At 40.6% G+C, this 27,456-nt stretch overlaps 1 protein-coding gene across 1 annotated transcript in view; it reads right to left on the minus strand.

Annotated features, from left to right (window-relative positions):
- The window catches only part of col7a1 (collagen, type VII, alpha 1), a 519,627-nt gene that overhangs the window by 385,110 nt on the left and 107,061 nt on the right, over positions 1-27,456 (minus strand). Inside the window, exons 10-11 of the mRNA XM_060918496.1 lie at positions 17,808-17,963; positions 6,149-6,268 (exon numbers count right to left, since the gene is read on the minus strand). Coding sequence (XP_060774479.1) covers positions 6,149-6,268; positions 17,808-17,963 — 276 coding nt within the window. The remainder of the gene's footprint in view (positions 1-6,148; positions 6,269-17,807; positions 17,964-27,456) is intronic.

Raw genomic sequence — 27,456 nt, forward strand, 5'->3', positions numbered from 1 at the left:
GATTTGTACATTATTGCATTCCATTTTTATTTACAATTTGTACTTTGTCCCAACTTTTTTGGAATCGGGGTTGTATACAGTACAGTGGTGCTTGAAAGTTTGTGAACCCTTTAGAATTTTCTATATTTCTGCATAAACATGACCTAAACCATCATCAGAGTTTCACAAAAGTCCTAAAAGTAGATAAAGACAACACAGTTAAACAAATTAGACAAAAATATTACACTTGGTCACTTTATTTATTGAGAAAAATGATCCAATATTACATATCTGTGAGTGGCAAAAGTATGTGAACCTCTAGGATTAGCAGTTAATTTGAAGGTGAAATTAGAGTCAGGTGTTTTCAATCAATGGGACGACAATCAGGTGTGAGTGGGCACCCTGTTTTATTTAAAGAACAGGGATCTATCAAAGTCTGATCTTCACAACACATGTTTGTGGAAGTGTATCATGGCACGAACAAAGGAGATTTCTGAGGACCTCAGAAAAAGTGTTGTTGATGCTCATCAGGCTGGAAAAGGTTACAAAACCACCTCTAAAGAGTTTGGACTCCACCAATCCATAGTCAGACAGATTGTGTACAAATGGAGGAAATGCAAGACCATTATTACCCTCCCAAGGAGTGGTCGACCAACAAAGATCACTCCAAGAGCAAGGCATGTAATAGTAGGCGAGGTCACAAAGGACCACAGGGTAACTTCTAAGCACCTGAAGGCCTCTCTCACACTGGCTAATGTTCATGAGTCCACCATCAGGAGAACACTGAACAACAATGGTGTGCATGGCAGTGTTGCAAGGAGAAAGCCACTGCTCTCCAAAAAGAACATTGCTGCTCGTCTGCAGTTTGCTAAAGATCACGTGGACAAGCCAGAAGGCTATTGGAAAAATGTTTTGTGGACGGATTAGACCAAAATAGAACTTTCTGGTTTAAATGAGAAGCGTTATGTTTGGAGAAAGGAAGACACTGCATACCAGCACAAGTACCTTATCCCATGTGTGAAACATGTTGGTGGTAGTATCATGGTTTGGGCCTGTTTTGCTGCATCTGGGCCAGGACGGCTTGCCATCATTGATGGAACAATGAATTCTGAATTATACCAGCGAATTCTAAAGGAAAATGTCAGGACATCTGTCCATGAACTGAATCTCAAGAGAAGGTGGGTCATGCAGCAAGGCAACGACCCTAAGCACACAAGTCGTTCTACCAAAGAATGGTTAAAGAAGAATAAAGTTAATGTTTTGGAATGGCCAAGTCAAAGTCCTGACCTTAATCCAATCGAAATGTTGTGGAAGGACCTGAAGCGAGCAGTTCATGTGAGGAAACCCACCAACATCCCAGAGTTGAAGCTGTTCTGTACGGAGGAATGGGCTAAAATTCCTCCAAGCCGGTGTGCAGGACTGATCAACAGTTACCGGAAATGTTTAGTTGCAGTTATTGCTGCACAAGGGGGTCACACCAGATACTGAAAGCAAAGGTTCACATACTTTTGCCACTCACAGATATGTAATATTGGATCATTTTCCTCAATAAATAAATGAGCAAGTGTAATATTTTTGTCTCATTTGTTTAACTGGGTTCTCTTTATCTACTTTTAGGACTTGTGTGAAAATCTGATGATGTTTTCGGTCATATTTATGCAGAAATATAGAAAATTCTAAAGGGTTCACAAACTTTCAAGCACCACTGTATTTACATGCTTATCTTCCATCCGTTTGATACGTGACATGGTGTGCTGTCGGTGTTTTGTTTTTAAACAAAGTCGGGATCGCGTCTGGCTTCAGTAGTCATTCCTGCCTTGTGTTTCGCTTCTTCCCAGTGTTTTTTTTTTTTTTCCATACAAGTCCTCCTTCTGTAAAATGCTCACTGCACAATTTGCTGCTTTTTCCAGGAGTAAAGTTTTCTCACTTTACTTGATGATGCCACTCGGACAAACGTCTTGGATCCAGGACAGAATGAGGAAGACGTGTGGAATCCTACGTCACGCAGCGCCACCTTTGTTTTGGTCTCCTAATACTGTACATCCATCCAATGTATCTGGCTAATCCAGTATGGCCACGCCCGGGGAAATGACCCAATGGACTGATGTTACAACTTTAACTTTTTTTTTTTTTAAGTGAAAGTCAGCTTAATTTTTTTCGTCTGGAACATTTTGTATTAATGTATAATGATGACATTTCATAACCCTGTAATTTCAAAATTTCCTGGTTAAGCGCTTTAAAAGACCCCATTTTGACTCGCAGAAACACAGAGTGAGTCCGGCTTTATAGTAGATCGCTTTGAAACAGTTAGCTTGCGTATTCAATCACGTTAGACAGAGATAGAAAGCTTGCTCGAAACTTCCACATGTCATCTGGTTCAGGAGGTGAATAAGTGAATGTTCTGAAAACTGCTACTCATGTTGTTGTAATTTGTGAACAAGAAGTTTGTGTCTTTTTTTTTCCTCAGCCACCCTTTTCATCGTGTTCTAGTCGTTCAAGGGGAAATAAATAAATTCCTTTGAGCTAACTGATCCATCATTTATTTATTTGCTTGCGTTTGACTCAAATCACTGAGTGTTCCTGTGTAAATTAGTTGCTTAAGGCCATGTACACACGTAGCCGGGTATTTTTAAAACCGAATGTTTTCCCCCCCTCCGTTTATAAAAATGTTTTATCCACACCACCTCGTCTTCGAAAAAAATCCCTTCCACACATAACCGAACATCTGCATTTTCAATCACATTCATAAGCATTCCAAACCTGTAGATGGCATTATTTCCCCAAATCCTACCCCCTAATCACATCAGAATAGCCCTCTGTTGGCGTCACTTCCGCCTAAACATAAAACATGACGCCAAGCTCGTTCGTCTGGACAGACTCGGAGACAGAATTGCTTCTAAACACAATTTTGGAGTATAAACTTCAAAAGATGCAAGAAAACGTTGATTGGGAATCTTATCAGTAGTTGGGCTTCTAAAATTAAACATGTAAATAGCACCTGCACAATAATTAACGCTTTCAAGGCACTACTCCAATCCATTACTCTTTGTCCATGCTTAATCTGGCTTCTGCAGTAAACAAAGGTCGCACGTTTGACATCAGGGCAGATTTGTTGTCATTTTTTTGGCGCAGATTGTGACGTTCTAAAACGCAAACCTCCGGTTATCTCTGTCTACACGAAAAGGCACCGACGAGTGGCCTAGTGGTAGCGTGTCCGCCTCTCGATCGGGAGATCGTGAGTTCTATTCACGGTCGGGTCATACCAAAGACCATCATAAAAATGGTACCTACTCTCATCTGGCAAGGCACGCTGCAATACAGATGTGCATGGGGAGTTAAACTCTCGTGGTTACCAGAGGACTAGCCCCCCACTGTAACCCTAGCTATGTAATAGGCGAGAGGCCGAGGGCTATGGAAACGGAGATCGGCGCCGCCCGATGCGCCACATACAGGTTGGGCCTGGTTAGTACTTGAGTGGGAGACTGCCTAGGAATACCAGGTACTGTAAGGCGTGGGAAGGACTTTGACTTTTTTTGACACGAAAAGGCATACACGGAGTTTTCAAAAATCTTCACTTTGCCCGGAGTTTTTTTAAATATTCGTTTTTGATGTGTTTTCATGTGGATGACAGGCCAAAACGTAGAAAAATATCTTCGATTTAGCAGATACCCGGCTACGTGTGGACGGGGTCTTAGGTTAACCTTCTGAACCTACCAAGGAGGAGATGTACAAACTTATTTCCGCCCTAATCAATATTAATTTATTATTTCGTAAGTTACCTGTCCAAAATGAAATGCATGTCAACAGCAAAAAATAATCAGCCTGAACACCTCACAATTTACAGGAAAACTATAGAACAAGTCACCGAGTTTGTTTACCTTGGCCTTAAGTTACCATGTACGGTACTAATGGTGGTTCTACTGCCGTTAACCACAGGTTAGGTTTAGGCTGGGCTGCCTTTCACGAAAACAAAGATCTCTTAACTTCTCAAAGGATTCCTTTTCATATCAAAAAGGAAATCTACAGCACACACATTTTACCAATCGTCCTTTATGGACTAGAATGTGTAAACTGGACGTCAAACCTATGCAGAGACCCTTCAAAACCATATTTTGAGGTTTATGACAAAACGTTTTCAAGTACGTTTTCGGTTTTAGTAACCTTATATCGTGACTCGTATTGGCAACTAATTGCAATTCAATATCATACTTATCGGCCTATTCGGTTTGTAGCCATGTTGAATTTAGTACGTTTGGTCCACGGCAGGCGTCGCTTATCCGCGCGATCTTCACGAGACTTGTGCGAGACTTCGAAATGTGAAGTGTCAGCGCCACCATTTTGAAAACTGTTTTCCAAACGAAGTATTGCACAAAAATGAGTTTAAATGACGATTGCTGCCTACTTTTTTCAAATTTTCCTGATTGCTATCAAAACAAGCAAAAGCTCCGGCTTGATTACATCAGCATTCGAAAGAGGGCGCGCGCGTCTTTTGACAACCCGTGTCCGAAATCGCTCCCTACTCATGATATAGGGCACTATATAGTGAGGACGCCATTTTGTAGTGCTGTCCGAAACCTTAGTGAGGATTATTTACACCCTATATAGTGCACTCAAAGTATCCCACAATGCATCACGAAAAGTAGTGTACAACGATGGTCACTAACCAAAGCAATGTATCCCATCATGCATTGCGGTCGCGCTGAAAGAAATCAAATTAAAAGTTTCAAGTTTGATTTGATAAAAGGCAGCGGCAAAGAAGAAAGTATTCAGCCTTGATTTAAAAGAGCTGAAAGCTGCAGGTACTTTGTATTGATTAATGTGGGAAATGCGCTCAGTATAATATGGATTTATCACAAAAACACATGCGTGTATTTATTATTTTGAAACCCACCAGCCGACTGATCTGGCACGTTTTAAGCGTGCGACAGTAATGACGTAAATACCAGCGTGACGGACTAGTGTCTGAAAGCCTTTTTTTTTTCATTTTACCAATGAGCTCACTATATAGTCCTCTATACAGTAATTCCCTATATAGGGAGTAGGGAGTAGTGAACGAGTGAGCGATTTCAGACACAGGCTTTGATTTCCGCTGTACGTTTTACTTCCGTTCTATGATGCCTCGCACAGGTCTCAACGAATCTCGTTTACAGCCATTGCTTTGGCATATGGACTGATATATCTCATTTCATTATCTCTAGCCGCTTTATCCTGTTCTACAGGGTCGCAGGCAAGCTAGAGCCTATCCCAGCTGACTACGGGCGAAAGGCGGGGTTCACCCTGGACAAGTCGCCAGGTCATCACAGGGCTGACACATAGACACAGACAACCATTCACACTCACATTCACACCTACGCTCAATTTAGAGTCACCAGTTAACCTAACCTGCATGTCTTTGGACTGTGGGGGAAACCGGAGCACCCGGAGGAAACCCACGCGGACACGGGGAGAACATGCAAACTCCGCACAGAAAGGCCCTCGCCGGCCGCTGGGCTCGAACCCAGGACCTTCTTGCTGTGAGGCGACAGTGCTAACCACTACACCACCATGCCGCCCCATATTTAATAAAATGAGAAATATAATTTTGATGATAAAATATTTGCCTTCAGTTCTCCTTTAACAGACCATATCAAAATTGAGGATCTTCTTGAAGCTACTAAAATGACTCCCATAATGAATGTAATCAAGAACAAAACCTTCAAATTCTTTGGCCATGTAAAACGGGCAGAAAGAGGACTTGGTAAGATCTGTGTCGAAGGCATGATGGAAGGCAAATGGAACAGAGGAAGATTGAGAAAGCGTTGGCGAGACAATATACAGTATACCAGTGGTCCGGTCTCAATATTAATGACCTTAACAAAGCGACACATGGAAGGATTTCTTGTATTTAGTGCGCAATCTGCTGCAGGCAGAGACAGTGTTACATGACGACCCATGAGAAATGTGTTTATTGTTGTTTACACTTCACTATAAAGGAGATCTGACCGGGGCCTTGATTCTGAAGTGATAACTCACTGAGGAAGAATAAACCTTTCTCCTTCTGATCTAAAAGCTTGTCTGCTGGGGAACAGAGAATTTGAGGAAAAGAGAGGATTCTCCAGGAGCAGTGAGGTTTGTTTACGCTCCAACAGTTTGACTGGAAACCCATTTGTTGGTGTGATTGAATGCTCACCTACGAACGGGCCCCAGACCAGCCTGTACCCTCTGGCGCCAGGCACTCCTTGCCAACGCATTTCAACACTGTTGTTTGAGGTTGTGACAACAGAGAGCTGTTGAACTCCTTGTAAACGCACTACACACACACACACACACACACGTAAATAAATCAGCATGACATTATCATAATTCATCATTATGTATGATACACAACTCTAAACCTTCTCATTATTATTATTATTGTCAACAATACATATATAATACCCATAATACACTGTACAAGATTCTTGACAGTGACGACTAGATGCCTAATGGCGTACGGGTCCTATACGTATTTACATAAACACCATTTTCAGCACAACAGAAACTGCAGGAGAAAATATAACAAAACAGCAAAAAAAAGAACAAGAAAATAAAAAGAATGGAAAAATACAACTATATATACACAGAAAAAAAGAAAAATACGTTCATATTTCGTAGACAAACACATGCCATTTCATTTAAAGGGCTGATGACACATTTTTGACATCTTTGGCGAGGTTTTATAACATAAAAAGTAATTCCCGATGATCCATATATTAATTCACGAAGGCGCCTATTTTACAAGTTATGATAAAAAACGCGGCTATTTGGGCAAATTTGACGGGGCTGCAGCACCCAGGAGACGAAAGAGGAGGAGGAGCTATATGACATCAGCGAAAGAACCTTCCTCCTAACTTACTAGTTTGTTGTTGATGCGACAGGTGTTCAGTTTGTCATTATTATTATTATTATTATTAGTGCTGTCAAAAATGTTGCGTTATTAACGTGTTAACTTGACTCAATTTTAACGGCGATAATTTTTTTATCGTGAGATTAACGCTCTGTGACATGATGCCACGCCCCGCACAGCCAGAGTCCTCTGCCCTCCCCCGAAGAGCCACGGTGCTCGGCTTAAGTTTCGTTTTCCCATCGGCGTCTCCAGCCCCATTTTGCAGTGGCTGTGACAAGACGTGTTATGCTCTGCAATAAAAAAAAAAAATTGGTACAACCAGTGTTCGAACTATGCCGATATTTTCGGGGGGTCCCTTTTTTCCCTTGGGAGGGTGCTTGCGCTTGTCTCAGAGCGCGGCTCTCCATCGCACGCTCACTTCGGATATGCAAATGCTTCCCGTTACACACGATTGGTATGTCAATAAACATCATTTTGCCAATATTTTAGAGACCCCCCAACATTTCCCAAATCATGTTTTCAAGGGATCTCATGTCTGTTTCAGGGGGTCTCGGATCCCCCGAGTACCCCCGTAGTTCGAACGGTGAGCAAGCCCATTCACTTTTTTATGCTGATAAGAGAATTACAATGGTTTTTCATGTGACAAAAATGTGCGATTAAATTGCGATTAATCGCGAGTTAACTATGACAGTCGCGACATTAATCGCGATTAAATATTTTAATCGCTTGACAGCACTAATATATATATACACACATACACACATACAAGGGTGCGATTTGTCAAAAAACCAGAAGGGGGGATGTTTTTTTTTTTTTTAATCATGAAACGTCACAAAATTAAGGTAACAATAGGCTAACAGCTCAATAACATCCGATGATATCAAATGAATAACACTAAATGAAAACGAACACTAAACCAGAGATAGTAAATTCATCTTCCTATCTCTCTGACTAAATACACGAACACTAACGCAACAAAGTTTGCATTGCTTGTCGCGTTGCTGTGATGTTTCTCTCCCTCCGGATTAAATGGACAGTGACTCGAAAATCACTAAAATACATGAATACTAAATGAACAGTTTGCTCTGATGGCGCAGTTCACATTGTGCGCAGCTTTCCGATTTAAACTGTTTTTTTTTCTCATCCTTATACTTCCTGTTTCATGGACTGTAACGGATTTGCTTATTTAGTAATTTTAATACAGAATTTACTTTGAAATTATAATCAGACACTCCAACGTCCCCCCTAAAAAAAAAAAAAAAAAATCGGCCGTGAAAAAGGCAGCATCCGCCAAAAGGCGCGCTGTTTGCATCCCTGCATAGAACGCAAAGATATTGTTATTATCTACAATGTATCTATTTGCTGGGGACGTTCGTGAACATCAAAGCTGCCACTTCGGGTCATTTTGAAAGTGAGTGCAATGTAGACCATAGAAAACTGTGTCACAACATGCCTGTCATGTCAACTTTTTTTTTGGTTTGTTTGTTTTATTGACGGGGTTGTCCCCGAGGATTTTTTGTCAGCAGAGATAAAAACCAGAGGGGGGGGATGATCCCCACCATCCCCCCCAGCAAATCGCACCCAGTATATATATATAATAGTTATTATGCCTTCGCGTTGTGTTGCCGGCTTTTGCTCCAAAACCCACAAGGATGGGGTAAGTTTATTCAAGTTTCCCAGAGATCCCGAGCTGCATGCAAAGTGGGTGAAGCAAGTCAGGCGCACTCGTGACAAGTGGGAGCCCTCACCAACATCCGTCCTGTGCTCTGAACACTTCGATTTGGATTGTTTTGACACCCTTCCCAGCTTAAAAGAATCTCTTGGGTGTGTAGTTCAGCACAAACGTGTGCTGCTACCATCAGCAGTGCCTACAGTATTCCGGAGGGGGTCTACTAGTAGCTATGCCGGATCCAGCAGTCGCCTGGGACAAGCCGACTCCTCCAAAGACAGTCCTCCTGTCAGAACGCGTGTTGAGAAACGAAGGTACGTAGAGCTATAGAGTGCTCCGACATGATGCTAAAAATAGTAACCATGTGGTCTGTGCGGCCATCTTGGAAATGACTCGCTCCAGAGCGCTCATAGAGTACACATCATAGAGTACACATTCATGATAATCATAAATGCAATCATAAAGTCGGCGTGATATCAGTCATGTATTTGCTTGTGAAAGCTTGCGGCTTTCATGTAACTGCCGCCTAGCAACGAGAGGCAAAGGGTAAAGAGGGTAGGCTATCATAGATTCTATTCGGAAGAGATCAACACATGATTGCTTAAAAATTAGGTATTTTAACAATTTGCATCTGTTTTGTGATTGTCGTGACACTTTTGTGTTCTATAGAACTGTATGTCTTATCAGCACATCGAGGATCTTCCACCGGAGGCTTTAGCAAGTACTCGTAGCAACACTACACTTTACCCTTTGCCATGCGTTGTTAGGGAACGGTAGCAAGTACCCCGATGACCGACTTCAAGAATATGTAGAAAAAATTTAGAAATTATACTTTCCAAAAGTCATTTGAGCTTAGTGTATTGCATTTCCATTTATATTGTAGGTTCTTGCTGATGTTTTTGCGGAGTATGACGCAGCTGCTGAATCAGAAGCTGCAGAGTTTGTATGTACTAGTTGTGAACATTCACATTATTATCAATCTCATTTATTTAAAATCAGATAAAATCATGCCATCATGATCACTGCTTAAAGTACCAGTATTTGGTTGTTGAAGAGCTAGCACTAGAGAGTTCACCGGCGTTTTCATGCGCCATTTCCATGGAGTAGAACAGCCAGTGAGCCGCAGCGTGTTCTTCCGCTGACGTCACAACGTGGCCGCGAGCCACGGACCCAGTTTTCTTGCGCTGTGCAATTAAAAGTTGGATATTCGCGTAACAACAGCTTCTTTTCACGTAATTATAACAGAAGTCTAACATGTTTGCCATGTTGTATAGTTTATTTAAGAAATTGCATAGAGTCATGTTCGTGTCATCAGCCCTTTAACTTATTAGTCGATTACTTCATTAATTTTCTTTAAGATTACGTTTTAAGATGATATCGACATTGTCAATTAATACTGTATGTTCCACACTTTAATGCCAATAAACCTGATTTTTATTTTTTTTTACACACTGGTTAACTCAGCCAACGGAACATGCAGTTTATGGAATTGTCACGTTACACGGTGATGGATGTCACTATTTCTCACAAATAACTTAGCAACACAATCAGGCAAACTTTTGTTTGATATTTTAAACATAAATAAAGCCAATTTATAAAAATGTATACCTTTTTCAAAGTCAGAATTTCTAAAGATCAGTGCAGTGGTGTCGTTGGTGTGTGAAAAGGGACAGGTTTAATGAGGCATACAGAACGTTTTTGTAATTTAAATAATGAGGACAAGTATTTATCACATGCATCTCCCCATATTTCGATACAATATGTGATGTATGGATATACAGTTGTGCTCATAAGTTTACATACCCTGGCAGAATTTTTGCTTTCTTGGCCTTTTTTCAGAGAATATGAATGATAACACAAAAACTTGTTTCGCCACTCATGGTTAGTGGTTGGGTGAAGACATTTATTGATAAACAACTGTGTTTTCTATTTTTAAATCATAATGACAACAAAAAAACATCGAAATGACCCTGATCAAAAGTTTACATACCCCAGTTCTTAATACCGTGTATTGCCCCCTCTAACATCAATGACAGCCTGAAGTCTTTTGTGGTCGTTGTGGATGAGGCTCTTTATTTTCTCAGATGGTAAAGCTGCCCATTATTCTTGGCAAAAAGCCTCTAGTTCCTGTAAATTCCTGGGCTGTCTTGCATGAACTGCGCGCTTGAGATCTCCCCAGAGTGGCTCGATGATATTGAGGTCAGGAGACTGAGATGGCCACTCCAGAACCTTCACTTTGTTCTGCTGTAGCCAATGACAGGTTGACTTGGCCTTGTGTTTTGGATCGTTGTCATGTTGGAACGTCCAAGTACGTCCCATGCGCAGCTTCTGGGCTGATGAGTGCAAATTTGCCTCCAGTATTTGCTGATAACGTGCTGCATTCATCTTTCCTTCAACTTTGACCAAGTTTCCTGTGCCTTTGTAGCTCACACATCCCCAAAACATCAGCGATCCACCTCCGTGCTTTACAGTAGGAATGGTGTTCCTTTCATCATAGGCCTTGTTGATACCTCTCCAAATGTAACGTTTATGGTTGTGGCCAAAAAGTTCAATTTTGGTCTCATCACTCCAAATTACCTTGTTCCAGAAGTTTTGAGGCTTGTCTCTGTGCTGTTTGGCGTATTGTAGGCGAGATACTTTGTGGCATTCGCTTGGTTTTAACGGAGCCCCTGATTTTCCATTTGTTAATCACAGTTTGAACACTGCTGACTGGCATCATCAATTCCTTGGATATCTTTTTGTATCCCTTTCCTGTTTTATACAGTTCAACTACCTTTTCCCGTAGATCCGTTGACAATTCTTTTGCTTTCCCCATGACTCAGAATCCAGAAATCTAAGTGGTTGGATGAAAGATGCAAGGGTCTGTCTGGATCCCAGAAACTCACTCAGCTTTTATGCACACACAGTCAGTACATTTACATGCACATCTAAATCGAGCTACTGTCGGTAATCGAGCAAAGGGTCCCAGCAGGGGTGCCAGAGAAATCCAATCCTACATGCAACTGTGAAATCGAGCTATTGTGTAAGGTGCATTGTGCACCCGAGCCACAGGTGGCGCTACACGCCCCATCGTGTTGGTACACTTCCGGTTGTCGTCATGAAGAGCTATAGTGTTGCCAGATACTGCTGACGTTTTCCAGCCCAAAACATGTTCAAATCCACCAAAATGCACTTAAAACCCCCAATCTGGCAACACTGGCAGTTCCGTGCTCAAGCTGTTAGGCTTGCTCTAACAGACTGTATGGCTGCAAACTGTCCGGCGTAGACCACTGTTTTGTAAGACAACTTATTTTGCACAATTGTATATTTTTCTAAAGTCCATTTTTTGCTTACAAAAAAATATATTTTTTTTTGCTTACAATTTAACTTATGTCTTAATAAACACACAAAAAGTTCAATTGTTTTGTTTTTATTGACATTCTTCAGATGTTGGACATCTATATATATACACACACACAAATATAATGACTTGTTTATGTACACAATTCACAGCTATGCAACAGCTGTACAGATGTATTTGGTGATACAGTAAGTGAGCTAAACTTTAACAGTGCAAACAATGCCACAAAAAGAAAAGATTCATGCCGTTGTCATGATTCGTTGTCATGCCGACCGAGGCTGTTGTGTTTCCCGCTTGTGGTCTCGTCACTCGTCACTTCCGGAAGGGGCAGTGCTGAAGTAAGTAGCTCGACTACGTAGCTCGATAGGGTTTACATGCACTAAGTAGCTCGGCAAAAATCGCATAATCTAGGTCGTGTAGCTCGATTGCGAGAAATCAAGTTCGGTTCAATTTCAGCCTAGCTAAGGTGTTTACATGCCATTTAGAGTTTCGATTTCAGTCGAGCAACGGCAGAAATTCGATTTTCTCTATGTGCATGTAAACGCACTGACTGACTACAAGCAAACAGATCACAGGTGAGGACGTTACCTTTAGTAGCCATTCAAACCCATTTGTGTCAACTTCTGTGCACGTTATCAGGCCAAAATCACCAGGGTATGTGAACTTTCGATCAGGGTCATTTGGGTAGTTTCTGTTGTCATTATGATTTAAAAAGAGAAAACACAGTCGTTTGACAATAAATGGTTTCACCCAACCACTAAGCATGAGTGGAAAAGATGTTTTTGTGTTAGCATTCATATTCTCTGAAAAACGGTCAAAGAATCATAGATTCTGCCAGGGTATGTAAACTTATGAGCACAACTGTATAAAACTGTGATATAATGCAAGACATCATTATGTATGAGACATAATACTAAACCTTCTCATTAGCTTTCATTCACAGATTAAACTGTGAAGTGTAAAAGATGAGAGTTTTTTGTTATATTACATGGTTTATTAAAATGAAACAAACAAACAAACATATAGCGTGCTTCACCACCGGGTTGTGTTCAGGCTCAATTAAATTATCGATATAATTACTGATACTGTATTAGGCATATCAGATGAAAATTCAAATTCAATCCAAATTGCTCTCACTGAATTCAGAACAATATACTTTTTCCAGAATTAAAATACGAGGGTAAGTCAAAAAGTTCTAAGACGGATGTTATCATTTCGAAAGGTGTGAAAGACGTCCCCCAGAATTCTACAGAGAAGGAATTCTCTGATGGAAACACGGCTTGCAGAAGTGTTTAGACTGAAATGGAGGATATGTAGAGAAATAGCTTTGTTATTTGTGACCCCTCATCGAATCCAGTGACACATGTCGGCCGAAACGAATCCGAGATAATCGCAAAAGAAGCATTTTTTTTCGAAATTTGTGATTTTTGTTTTTTTCCATCATGTGCAAGTTGAGATCTTGAAGAATGCAATCAGTATTTCAGATAATAGATTGTTTTGTTGGAAAAGCCTACATTTTTTGTTGCAAATTGTCTCGTTTTTGTCAGGACTGTAGCCTGCTGGGGGGTGTGGGTAAATTACCATATGGGCCATTCACATGATGATTTAAGTCATTTGTTTGTTTTTTTTTCCGTGAATCAGCTGTATGATACGAGCTGAGCTCGTGGCTACTTAACTGCATACAGGCGTGTGATTTCACTATGGAATGAGTTACTAAACAGAGCGCAGAGGAGCTGAAACACCGAGAAGCAAACAGACACACGGTATTTACATCGGAGATCACCATTTCTAGCAAAAAAAAAAGCAACCTCGTTTTCCAGATTGAATGGAATACTTGAATGATTGGATGATACACGGACCGTTCTAGGATTACATTCCATCAGAGGCATTGGTGTGTGCAAGGCGCCGTTTCTCTTTCTGATGGGGTAAGTTTATTAATCTAAGGCTGTGTGGTTATTTTTGCATGTAACGGAGAGTGTTGTGGTTTGGTTAAGCCTAGGTCACAACCGGACGTACGATTTTTTGGCCGTGTGATTTTTGGAGTTTCCCAAATCGCTGCGTTTTTTTTTTTTGTTCACGGAGAAAGACGCGCGTTGGCCGTAAGTTTGTCTTGCAACCTGAAAAAAACGTAAGCGCCCGTAGAGTTTGTTTGACATGACAAAGAACCTCTGCGGCCGGTCTGCGGCTCGAAAATCAGCACACCACACGCGCGCTCTCGTGCGTTTCATGCACACTCTCCGTGTGTTTCTTGCGTTTTTTGCGTGTAGACCGGCCATAGGAGCACATACGGCCGGTTGTGACCAGTGATGGGAATAACGGCGTTAGAAATAAACGGCGTTACTAACGGCGTTACTTTTTTTAGTAACGAGTAATCTAACTAATTACTTTTTACATCGTTATAACGCCGTTCCCGTTACTTACAATAAAATGCTATGCGTTACTTTATTAAAGCTGTTCTCATCTGGCACGCTGCTCGTTCAGCCTTTCTTTACTCTGCTTTAGTGTGGGGCGGGGAGACGCGAGACAACGGCACAGTAAGCCAATCAGAGTAGATTTGGACAACATACGTAGGTAGGCCACGCCTACTGCACTACTGCGCGCTCTTTCAATCGGAAGAGCCAGCGATGGCGAGCGGTCAGCCCAGCACTGCGCTTTCACACTGGAAATACAGACATTACTTTTCATTACTTGAAATAAAAGGCAAGAGTGTTTACGTGCAATGCACATTATGTCGAGGAACAAAGCGTTTGTCCTCGTCAGTGGCCAGTATTTAATTAGTAACATAATTTTAATAACTACAAAAATATATTACATTTGATAGATGTCTTATCTCACATTGTCCCACAAAAATATTAATATAGTGTAGATAACATTACTAATTGGTTCTGTTAAGTGTCCATTTCAGTCATTAAACACATTTAACATTCACTTTTATGATGATTACACTAATTGAATTTGATTTTTTTGAGGGGGAACAAAATGTAACGGAATAATTACTTTCCCTGGTAATTAGTTACTTTTATGACAAAGTAACTCCGTTACTAACTCAGTTACTTTTTGGGAAAAGTAACTAGTAACTATAACTAATTACTTTTTGAAAGTAACGTGCCCAACACTGGTTGTGACCGAGGCTTTACATGAAACTAGCGTTGTGTTAGTTGTGTCATCATCGTGCTATCTTTCTTTCTTACGGTGTGAGTAATTTTTCAACCACAAAACGTTAAAGTATACTTTAGGACTTATTTTTGGACTTCATAATTGTGTTGGGCATACTTTGCCTGGAAGGAAAATTGACGTGGTGATCTTTGTTTACATGAAAGTAGTATCATGCTAGCTCGTAGGGGGTAGGGCTTTCCTTAATGTCATGCAAATGAGCACCATTATGTGCCCGCCCTGCACCCAGAGTAGCTGAGATGGAAAACTTTGAGGGCGATTTTCTCCCTTTTCTGTTTTAAGAAGTATACACTTTCAAAAGGCCACACATTCTTCAAATATTGTCAGATCTCCACATGGAAGGCATCATTGGAAAGCTTAGAAACTGTACTTTCTGACTCTGTCAATAACTCAAAATGCCCCCGGGCCGACATGTGTCCCTGGATTCTGTGATCTGCCACATTTTCATAAATAAAGATTTTTTTTTCAATTTGTCTTAGAACTTTTTGACTTACCCGCGTATGTTTATCTGTTCTTGTGACATTACCAATCAAAGATTGAAGAAACGACTTAATGTTTCGAAAACGGCTGTAATATTCTGTATGAGGGTCACATGGTCCAAAATGGGCCTCATTAACCAATGAGATCAAATGTTTTTTTTTTCTTAACAGTTTTTATTTTTCAAGATATTTACATGGAAATTGGCAGCACATAGATGGTTGTATACCGAATACAAAGTTTAAAAATGTGAGGGAAATTTAATGGACGAACATTATTATTCTTGGTGTTTCTGGATGTTGAGCTCAAGTGACTTAGTGAACTTAGAAAGATGTTTTTTTCCAATGTTGTAATCGCTTTTCTGTGGCCTTGGTGGTAATGAGCAGGGTGCTTGAGTTCGTCCTAACTACGCATCTTCTCATGATGTAACCACCTTTCCTGACCTCGGTGGTGATAAGCAGGGAGCTTGAGCTCTCCCTAATTCGCATCCACCTGCACATACCAGAGCACGCCAGGTGCACTCATTAGCAAAGCTTCATAGAAAATTTTGAGCCAATCACGTGAAGACACAAGCAGCGCGCGAATGCCTTCAGAGTATAATAGATAACATTCCTAAAACACAACTCAGAGTGCGCGTACTCTCGGCATCAGAAGTGATGTCTTCTTCTATTCTTCTCTTTCCTTTCCTATTTTATATATATTTTATATGATCTACTATAATAAATGACTGAAAAGACAACCGCTAAGCGTTCTGAAGCGTTTATTAGAAATTTCCATTTCAAAAATTAGTACTAAATTATGCAAATTAGTATTTAATTAGTATTAATTATTCTAATTTGGTAAAATGATAAATCGGTAAACTCAATTAAAAAAAAGTAATCAAAGATTATTTCTAATCCCCTCTTGCTCTGTAGGCCTTGTATTTCTCAAAAGTCGGGCCTACTAGTGTTTATCTGAAAGAATATAAATGATTCTTATTTCGATTAATATTCACAGCTTTCAAGGTGAACCTTCAAAAAACTGTCTGATCCACATCCAATAAACAATTCACATTAACTCAACTCGGAACTCGCGTTTCTGACTTCTGGGTTTTTTTTTTAAATCTCACTCAGACCACTGAGATCTCGATATTTTTCATCAAAACAGCTCCAGTTATTTTCTAAAATAGTTATTTATTTCCATGAATCAGTGTGATTTGGAAAAAATAAGTAGGTAAAGCTCTGAAAACTCACTTCAAAATTTCCTGTGAATCATAATATCAAAACTAGCAGATGGAATATTTTGCTGAATCCTTCATCAGAAACAGTGAGAGCGAGAGAACATCCCTATAAAAGTTATCTGATTGATATTGACAAGTAATCCAGTGGGAAACCAATCAGGAGAGAGAGAGAGACTGACCGCTTTCCCGTGACTCAAAAAGAAAAGCACCGGCAGTTTCCCGACGTCCCGCGAGCAGAGTATTTACTCCTAATATTTTAAGTTCGTTTCTTAGACAAGGATATTTTTTAAGCTTGTTACCTCGTTAACAGTTTCCAGCGTTGGATTTTAGAGGCAATGGAGATACGCAAGCGGGCGCAGAGGACGATGAACCGGGACGAGGGAGCGTATGCACTGTCGCACACCTGGAGTGCCGTCCTGGAGGAGCGACCTGACAGCAGGAGGCGTGAACTACCTGTCAAATTGGGCAGGACGTTCACGCCTCCGTAACGCAACATCAGCTGATAAGGCACGTCACCACTCGACATCTGGTGACTGTTTCTGAAGAAGGCAGGAGATTCTCGCCGAAACTGTTAACGAGGTAACAAGCTTAAAAAATATCCTTGTCTAAGAAACGAACTTAAAATATTTGTAATAGTTAGACATAATGAACATCCACTACGTATTAAAAAGAGTATTTACTCCGTTGTACCGACTTCAACCTGCCGTTACTCCCAAAGCACTGAACAGATCTTAACCAGATACATTTCTTTGGAAAGCAGAGATTAATAGCTTTTTAGTGATCGAAAATATTCAAGAGTTAAGCAATGACAGATTTGGAAACTTAGATGAGCGTCTGCATGGAGAATTTTCACAGCACGGCCAGCGAGCGTCTGATACGCCTCCTGTAGAACATCTGCGACAAGGGCAATTTTATGACAATCAAATAAAGCTGGAGAAATTTTGTGAGGAGTGACCTGCATCTGTTTATAGATGTGCACTGGTTTCCATTTCAATATGGGAGACGCGATGATGCATTGTGGCAGCTTGTAACAGTGACTAAGCGTCTACTGTCTAGTGCGTGCGTGTGGGTGTACCATACTCACATGTGCTGGCCGTGAGTGTAGTAGGTGCAACATTATCCCGAGGGAAGAGAGGATACAGGTTGATCATGTATTCGGTGTCCGCCTGTAGACTGTCCAACGTGACAGAACTGGCCTCCGCCCCAAGCGTCTGCTCCCGCAGCGAGGACGCAGGCTCGCCTAAACAAGAACACTCCGGGTTAATCAGATCAGATCGGCAAATATGAAACTCAGTGGTGCAGGATAACCTCTTAAAGCCACAACAGTATTCAAATATTACAGAAAATTCACATAGAAAGTGCTAAAGATCCAAAATGGTCGCTTGGAGTCTCTTAAAAGCAATCTTTCAACCCGCATACTGTATTTCTTAAAAAGTTTCTGGAGGAAAATGGGCCTGAATACACACCATTTTAATTAAAATTTCTAATTAACCCCAAAACAGGCATGAGGCTGACTCAAAAGAAGGAGGGAAAAAAAATCTGAAATTCCGTCATCAAAAAGACGTATACTTCTAGTTCATTTCATGAAGTATACTTAAGTTAAAATTTATTTCCTTAAGTATACTTTTGTGTACCAAGTATACTGATATCAATGTACTTACAGTATACTTGTACATAAACTAATCTAATACTTCTTGGGACAAAATTGGCCCAATTTTGTTGATAAGAAGTATACTTTAAGTCTCAGAGAAGTAAAGTCTGAGTATTCAACTGGTATTTTTTATTTTGTACTGCAAGTATACCACAAGTAAACTTATATACTAATAGTTTCCTAGTTCTATACTTGTAGTCCACTCTTTAGTTTACAAAAGCATACTTTAGTTTTCCGGCCTTGACCCTTACGCACAGAGATTCTTCCAGATTCTCTGAATCTTTTGATGATATTATGCACTGTAGATGATGATATGTTCAAACTCTTTGCACATTTACACTGTCGAACTCCTTTCTGATATTGCTCCACTATTTGTCGGTGCAGAATTAGGGGGATTGGTGATCCTCTTCCCATCTTTACTTCTGAGAGCCGCTGCCACTCCAAGATGCTCTTTTTATACCCAGTCATGTTAATGACCTATTGCCAATTGACCTAATGAGTTGCAATTTGGTCCTCCAGCTGTTCCTTTTTTGTACCTTTAACTTTTCCAGCCTCTTATTGCCCCTGTCCCAACTTTTTTGAGATGTGTTGCTGTCATGAAATTTCAAATGAGCCAATATTTGGCATGAAATTTCAAAATGTCTCACTTTCGACATTTGATATGTTGTCTATGTTCTATTGTGAATACAATATCAGTTTTTGAGATTAGTTACAATTTGTACTTTGTCCCAACTTTTTCAGAATCGGGGTTGTATACTGGAAATATACCGTGAGTTTACTTGTTTTATACTTCTAGTCCACTTGTTAGTTTACTAAAGTATACTTTGTAATATACTGGAAATATACTACTGGTTTACTTGTTACACACTTCTAGTCCAATTTTTAGTTTATAAAAGTATACTTGATAGCATATTGGAAATATACTATTAGTATTCCACCCCAGAGCTGACCACAAAAAGATGGGATTTAAAACATGCTGCCGTATCTCACAAAGAAGCCAATATGTGTGAAAAAGAAGTATTTTATAGGCAACTATCAAAAGGATAAGCACAACTACAGGGCATGTACACTTAAACATAAGGCACAAATATTGTAATACTTTATTACACTTTTGTTAAGTATATCTTGATCAAACGTTTAAGTATAAGCTTAATATACTGAGACTTTTCTATATACTTTTGTATACTTATGTATAACTTTATTAAGTATATCTCTAAGTAAATAAAAAGTAAACTGAAAGCATACGCTCTCATTTTTAGTTTAAAGGAAGTATACTAGTACAGAAGCCGAGAGAGGCCCTTCATATAATCCTTTTTTTTATTCACCTTGTTATCCCGAGATAACGATATAATTAATTCAGGATCTCGAGAAAACAACACAACTAATTCGAGATCTCGAGAAAACAAAACTGTTATTTCATGATCTCGAGTAAACAGCTGAGAAATGGTTCATTCAGGTGCGCCAAGAGACTTGTGATATGCTGACTTTGGGGCTATTTCTCATTCTGTATAGACGCAACTTTGGTCATTAGAATGTCTGGAATAATCGATCACCTAATAAGGTAATATTTTGATCAGGGGTTGACACAGGGAGAGATTGCATTAAGTCTTTTAATAAGGGATAATTTCAAAATTATCCGGGTGATGTTCTCTTCTGGGACCCCCCTCTCTCTCAAGGCATCGTAAAAAGCCACTTCTGCTCTGTTAGGGCATATTCACACCTACGTTGTTTGGTCCGGACCAAATGACCAAACGAACCAAATTTCCCTTGGTCCGGACCTTTTGGGTTGGTCTGAACACAAACCACCGAACTCTGGTTCGGACCAAACAAGCGAACCGAGACCGAGCTGCAAGGTCGGACTCGGTCCGGACCAAAGGAACCCTGGTGCGGATCTTTTGGAGGTGTGAAAGCAGACCGGACCTAATCCGACAGTTTTGCTTTTTTGTACCTCAGGAGCTTCCGTCGTTTGTCCAGCATTATGAGAAACAGAGTCTTGACACTCCACCGCAAAGTGCAAACACTGTTTCGGTTGTCAAGGGAACCTTACAACAGTCGTTCAGTCATTCAGACCAGTGGTAGGCTAGACTACAGAGTACAAAAAATGAGTAGGGGGCAAACATGGGCCGAGGAAGAAACGCGCACCCTTGTGGATATATGGGCAGATGTCCACATATCTGAGCTTTTGGAGAGAACACGCAAAAATGCCGACGTGTTTGCTGTATTCAGTGAGAAAATGAAGGAGAAGGGGTTCACGCGCTCCCCAGAACAATGTCGGCTAAAAGTGAAGAAACTCCATCAGACCTACATTAAAATCAGCGACATTCTTTCAAAAAGTGGCGGTACTAGCGACGCAAAAAAGAAATTCATCTATTGCGTGAAGAGCCAGAACTGTCACAACATGATGTGCGCTCATCAGCGCTATCCTCCGTAGCCGCCTTGCCCTTTGTCGTCGTCGTTGATAAATTACTTGTACAACAGCATAGTAATCGCACAATTGTGAAAACAGTAAAACTGGAAAAAACATATAGCTTTGATGACATTAAAAAGAATAACAGTACGGAAAGCCTCCATGACTACTTTTGAACTTAACGCTTTGTGCGCGTGTCGTCTCTGACCAATAGCTGAACGACCTCAGGGCGCGTGGCTTTGTTGACAGATTTTGGTCCGCTTACTAAAATGTACAGTGTGAAAGCGAACCGCACCAAAATGAAAAAATAAAAAAAACATTTGGTTCGGACCAAAGCAGGTGAACTATCGAACTATCCTGGTCTGAATACACCCTTACATGTCCGCCAATTTCTTCGTTGTCTGACCCACAGGGGGCACAGCTCTGCTAGAAATCTCAGCTGTTTTCCGAGATCATGAAATAATTGTTTTGTTTTTTCGAGATCACGGAATAATTGTCTTGTTTTCTCGAGATCTCAAATTAGTTGTGTTGTTTTCTCGAGATCCTGAATTAATTACGTCGTTATCTCGGGATAACAAGGTGAATAAAAAAAGATTATATGAAGGGCCTCTTGCGGCTTCCGTATACTAGAAGCGCACTTGAATAAACTTCTTTTTTGTAAGGATTGGCGCGAGGGCCACAGGCTCGTACGAGAATGAAGGCTGGAGGTCTGGGGGCTCGTTTGAAGCCTGACACATTTTACAATTTCAACATGTATTTGTGCAATCTCCTGCATTTTTAGCATGCCCAGATTTGATCCAGCGTGAACAATGACCATGCATGTAAAATTAACAGGAAGTCAGATTACTCCGATGATATACTACTAAAGTAAAGTTTTTGATATATGGGGCAACTTTTTGGGCAAAGCTGCCGGGCAATTGTGTTTCGACACTTTCCCGTTGAGATCGGGCAACATCATTTCTATCTGAACAATTTTGATCGTTTTGGACAACTTTTTATGATTACGATCATCCAATCAGAGTGCTCGCAGTGAATCACATGACCACCTGAGTGAGAGCTTCTGAAATTTTCAACAAAGATGGCGGCGTCTCAACGGCAGTGGAGCGAAGAAAAAGAAAGAGAGACGACTTATATCTTTTTATCCCAGTATGTTATGTTCTGTGGAAACCCAAAGTGGTGAATTTACCTCATCAAATGCTTAGAAAAGCAACAGACATCTATTTTTATGCTCAGGTTGGAATTAAGACATTGATTTATTTTTTTTCAGCCAAGTGTAAACTAACATCGTTAGCTAACCACCGCTCCATAGAGACTGAATGGGATTTAGCTAACTAGCGGTGATTTTTGCGAACATAGTGAGCTGAAAGTTAAGATTTGCTCTTACCTGATTGGTTGTTGCCCTAATTAGTTGCCCTGTGTCTCATCTGGTTGCCGGTTGCCGGCAAGATTGCCCCAAAAGTTGTCCTGTCCGAGATCTAGTGCATTTCCATACAGACTAATTATTCAATTTTTTTTTTTTTTAATATTTAACCTTCTTCATGTGCCATAGGTAATGGTATCTGCGCAAAGTTCACAGATAGCTTAGCTCGGCTGATTGGGCTTTCGAATAAACTCTCCCAGTTTGGGTCGAATAACTTTCTCATTCCCGTCATCCAGAAATTTGATCGGCATTTTTCACGTCATGACCACCTAAATTTATTTTTATGGAAGAATCCAACTCTTTAATTGCTGCAATATCGCAAGCATCAATGATTGTCGCCATTTTGCTCATGCCACGTGTTTCACAGCATCGCAATCCATGATTCGTTAAAATGATCCCCAACCAACCAATCAGCAACGTCGACACTCTGTGAGCCAAGAAGCACTTGTATCAAAACATACATGTTGTAAAAATTGAGAAATAACGCCAACCATGTCGAATAGAACCAAGTTGCGGCACCTGACACCGCCCCCACCACCACCCACCCATTTTTTTCACAAATTTACACTGATCTGATAAATAATTCTTGCAGATGTATAAAAATCTGAATTCTGCCAAAAATCGTAAAAACATCTCATGACTGAAAACAAACAAAAAAAATTACCCAGCATATAATTTGTTCATTTTAAACAGACACTATGCAGTAACACCATGGTGTTATACTCGATGTAGTGAGCATACATTTAACAGTTATTCCACTAAATCGAATCGTACATGAGCTGGCAGCCGACGAGGCGCGTAGCACGGAGTTGTCTATAAGCCATGTATGACGAGATTGAGTGGAATAACTGTTTTATTCTCTCCACATTCACTGGATTTTGAGAAATGGAGCATTTGCATTTTAATTTTTTTGCAAATTCAATAAATAAAAACTTTACGCAAAACGTCCGACAAAATCATTTCCACTAAGAATGTAAACAAACTGGCGAAAGGACAGGAGCAATTTGTAAAAAAAAAAAAAAAGGCTATAAATAATTATTCTTAAAAAAATATATACGTCATTATCATCAAATACTTTCATTCCATATTTTATTGCTTTTGTTTTCGAGTAGAGAGTTTTTATTTCATCCTCGGTTCGTTCAGCGACATGCTCTGCCATTTTCTTTTCTTCTTTTTTTGGCAGTTGGCAAATCAATTTAAAGGTGCATTACTGCCACCGACTGGGCTGGAGTGTGGAACAGGAGATATTGCGAGGAAAAAAAAAACTATATTTTTTTTCTTTAGCTATTTCTGTTTATTTTAAATGCTTGATAAAGTGATGTATCTGACTTGATGTGCTCTGCCATTTTGTTTTTCTCTACTCACGGTATATGAGCTGATAGCCTAGTAGTAGAGTAGCCAATCAGAGCATGCGATTGCTCATATCCAGTGAATGTGCATAGAATAATATAGATCAGAAAGTCAACAGGATGCAATAGTCAGTAGAAAGTTTAGAATTTTTCTAACTGTATTGTGAAAATGCACAATAAGAAATGGTTAAGAAAGAACACTGAGAAATATATCAGACATAACATAAGATTATATGATGACTTTCTTCATCATCTCATCTCATCTCATTATCTCTAGCCGCTTTATCCTGTTCTACAGGGTCGCAGGCGAGCTGGAGCCTATCCCAGCTGACTACGGGCGAAAGGCGGGGTACACCCTGGACAAGTCGCCAGGTCATCACAGGGCTGACACAGACACAGACAACCATTCACACTCACATTCACACCTACGCTCAATTTAGAGTCGCCAGTTAACCTAACCTGCATGTCTTTGGACTGTGGGGGAAACCGGAGCACCCGGAGGAAACCCACGGGGAGAACATGCAAACTCGGCACAGAAAGGCTCTCGCCGGCCACGGAGCTCGAACCTGGACCTTCTTGCTGTGAGGCGACAGCGCTAACCACTACACCACCCATTTTCTTCATCATATAAACAGATATAGAGATAAAATTATCTCTTGCCTTTATGTTACATGATATAATATTTGACAGCAAAGAAAAACAACTCTATTTCTTTCTTTAGTCCGCATTTTCTATCCCTTTTTAAGTTAAAAGTGTGTACACTCTTAACTGGTGGTCTAGGTTCTGTTGAAAAACTGGCTCTGATGCTTCTACTCAAGAAACATTTGCCAACCTTGGAGGTGTGACCTACATGCAGGCCATTTGCGTAATCTGAGTGGGGATCTTAGAATATTGACTGAGGCCATCTTTGAATATGCGCAAATTTCACAGTAAATCTTGACGAAACTTCTGAACTTTGGTTAGCAACTGAATCGCATTGCATATTACATATATTTAATGGACTAAACTGGCCATTTTTAGATAATAATTGTATCCACCTCTCAAAACCAGGTGTAAATTAGCAGCATGCATGTTGTTTGAGGTCGTGTGCATGGTGACACAGCTGGCAACAGTAACTAGGAACCCAAGGAAGTAAAACTGCCTGTGTTCCATGGGTAGGAGGGGCATTCTCTCTCTCTCTCTCTCTCTCACTATCTCTCTCTCCCTCAACACCATCTAATCATGGGAGTCCTTGAGCTTGTGTGTGGAAGAGCGTGGATAGCGCTTTCCTCAGAGTCTGTTACACTGCCCTGTGATGCAGCAGGAGCAGCAGTTTTTGAAAAGATGAGGCTGGCAGACTTCATATGTCTCAGAAGACCACCATGTTTGTCTTCACTCTCACACAAGTGGGACATGTTGTATAACAGAGTGAGCTGGCTGGTGGGAGGGAATGAGCAGGAGAAAAATTTAGAGCTCATTTCATTACCTTGGTGAAAGAACCTTTCAGGGAAACTATGTGGTTCAGTAAAGCTTGTCACTTGGGCTGCTTTTGTCACAGAGGTCTGGCAACTAGGGACAGACTCTGAGCACAGACAGTACATCAGGAATACACTCCTCTAACAAAAACGGTCAACACGTTAACCCGGACTTTTATGATTCTGCCAATTTTCCAAGAGGTACTGAAACTTCAGTTGAGCACAATTTAAAAAAAAATGTGAAAAATGGTACCATCAGTGACGACGTAGCTCACACCGTCCCCGTCTAGTCCAGAAGGAACGATCTAAAGTGGGCCACCTTGAACAGTAAATGTTGCAAGCTATATACACTATATCCAAGCTGTATACCGTATAGAAGCGATATCCACCCTAGGAATACCGACCTTTTGCCAGAAAGAATCCAAAACGGTGATGAATTGACTGAGAAGCAGAGATTTTTGTTGAACTGCTCATTAAGACTTAATTAGTCCAGAACTTCATTAATAATTGTAATGAAGCAAATCTGGGTAGAAGTTATACAGTATGCACCCTAGGTTCCCCTACCTTCATGATAGAAAGAATCAAAATCAGTGAAGAACTGAGGGAGAAGAAAAGCGATTTGTGTGGAATCTGCTCGTTAGGGATTGATTAATTATTCCATATCTCCATTATTAATTGCAATTATGCAAATCTGGGTAGAAGCCATATGCACCCCAGGCAGACCTACCTTCCTGCCAAAAAGAATAAAAACTGGTGAAGAATTCAGAGAGAAGAAGCGATTTTCATGAAATATGGACGACGCCAGACAGACAGACGACGGACAAGACATGAAGGCATCAACTCATCACCTGTCGGCCGGATGAGCCAACAAGTTCATTTATTAGCGCGTCTTTGTTCCTGAACATGCACTGCATTTTCTTTTTTTTTGTCTCAAGTCACTCTGGGTTGACACTTTCATCACTTCATCAGCTTTTAAAGGGGAACTGAAGTCATTTTTAAACTTGCTTTATTTCTTAATTAACGTGTTATTCAAGTACGTTTTCGGTTTTAGTAACCTTACAGTATATTGTGACTCGTATTGGCAACTAACTGCAATTAAATATTATACTTATCGGCCTATTCGGTTTGTAGCCATGTTGAATTTAGTGCGTTTGGTCCACACCAGGCGTCGCTTATCCGAGCGATCTTCACAAGACTTGTGCGAGACTTCGAAACGTCAAGTGTCGGCGCCGCCATTTTGAAAACTGCTTTCCAAATGAAGTATTGCACAAAAACGAGTTTAAATGACGATTACTGCCGACTTTTTCCAAACTTTCCTGATTGCTATCAAAACAAACAAACTTCCGGCTTGATTACATCAGCATTCGAAAGAGGGCGTGCGCGTCTTTTGACAACGTTGGCAGATGTTGGTCGCTTTGATTTCCGCTGTACATTTTACTTCCGTCCTGCGATGTCCATACATGTCAACCTATGTGGATTGTCCGGAAATTATATGAATTTTAGCTCATTTCAAGGGCGTACGGGCGTATAAACAAAGTCTTACGGATTTTCAGTATTTTCTGACCTAAATTTATTTTGTGTATCTTACTTGAACATCGTCAGCTGATCATCGCAAAAACATACAAAAGCTCGATTTATAGACAAAGAACAGCGTGTATGCAGGGGCAGATAACCCAGACTATGTGAAACCTGTCTATGTTTATTCCTCAAGCCTCGTGCAGTATCGCGACTGCGAGACTTCGCTCGTTCCGGTAATGCACACGATCTGCATTTAAACGTGCCAAACGGTCATTGTTCGAACGATTTTCTCATTGTGCAGAGCGACATTGTTTACACCTGAGATATTTTGAATAGCGTCTGCTGAGTGAAAGAATGGGAACACCGAGAAAGAAAATGAGATACGGCGGGCGGTATCTTCCTGAATGGAAGGAGACATTTAATGGTGTCATTGTTCAGGCGAAAAATGAGGAGTACGCGCACTGCACAGTTTGTGTGCGAGATATAAAAGTTGCGGCGTCTGGAGTTTACGACGTGAGGTCCAAACTACATCAGCGAAATTTGCACCAGAAACAGAATCAGACGCAAATGACGATGTTTGCAAAGCCTAAGACCGATGATCAACCAACAAGTGTAATAAGAGCAGAAGTTACGATCTGTAATTTTATTGCTCAGCACAATTTGCCGCTAGCCGTTGCGGACCAGCTGACAGAACTGTTGCCGCGAATTTGCACGGACAGTACGATTGCAAAATCTATCAGCTGTAGGCGCACCAAAACAACGCAAATAATCAAAAAGAGCTTGGCCCCCGAAACTACACTACCGATCATCCAGCACTGCCGGACGTCGCCATTTTCCTTGATGATCGACAAATCCAATGACAAAAAGACGGACAAGCGACTGGCCGTTCTGGTGCGGATCTTCAACATAAACAGAGGGGTGAAGTCAAGAATCA

This window comes from Neoarius graeffei, chromosome 4 (genome assembly GCF_027579695.1).
Source record: "Neoarius graeffei isolate fNeoGra1 chromosome 4, fNeoGra1.pri, whole genome shotgun sequence".
NCBI lineage: Eukaryota > Metazoa > Chordata > Actinopteri > Siluriformes > Ariidae > Neoarius > Neoarius graeffei.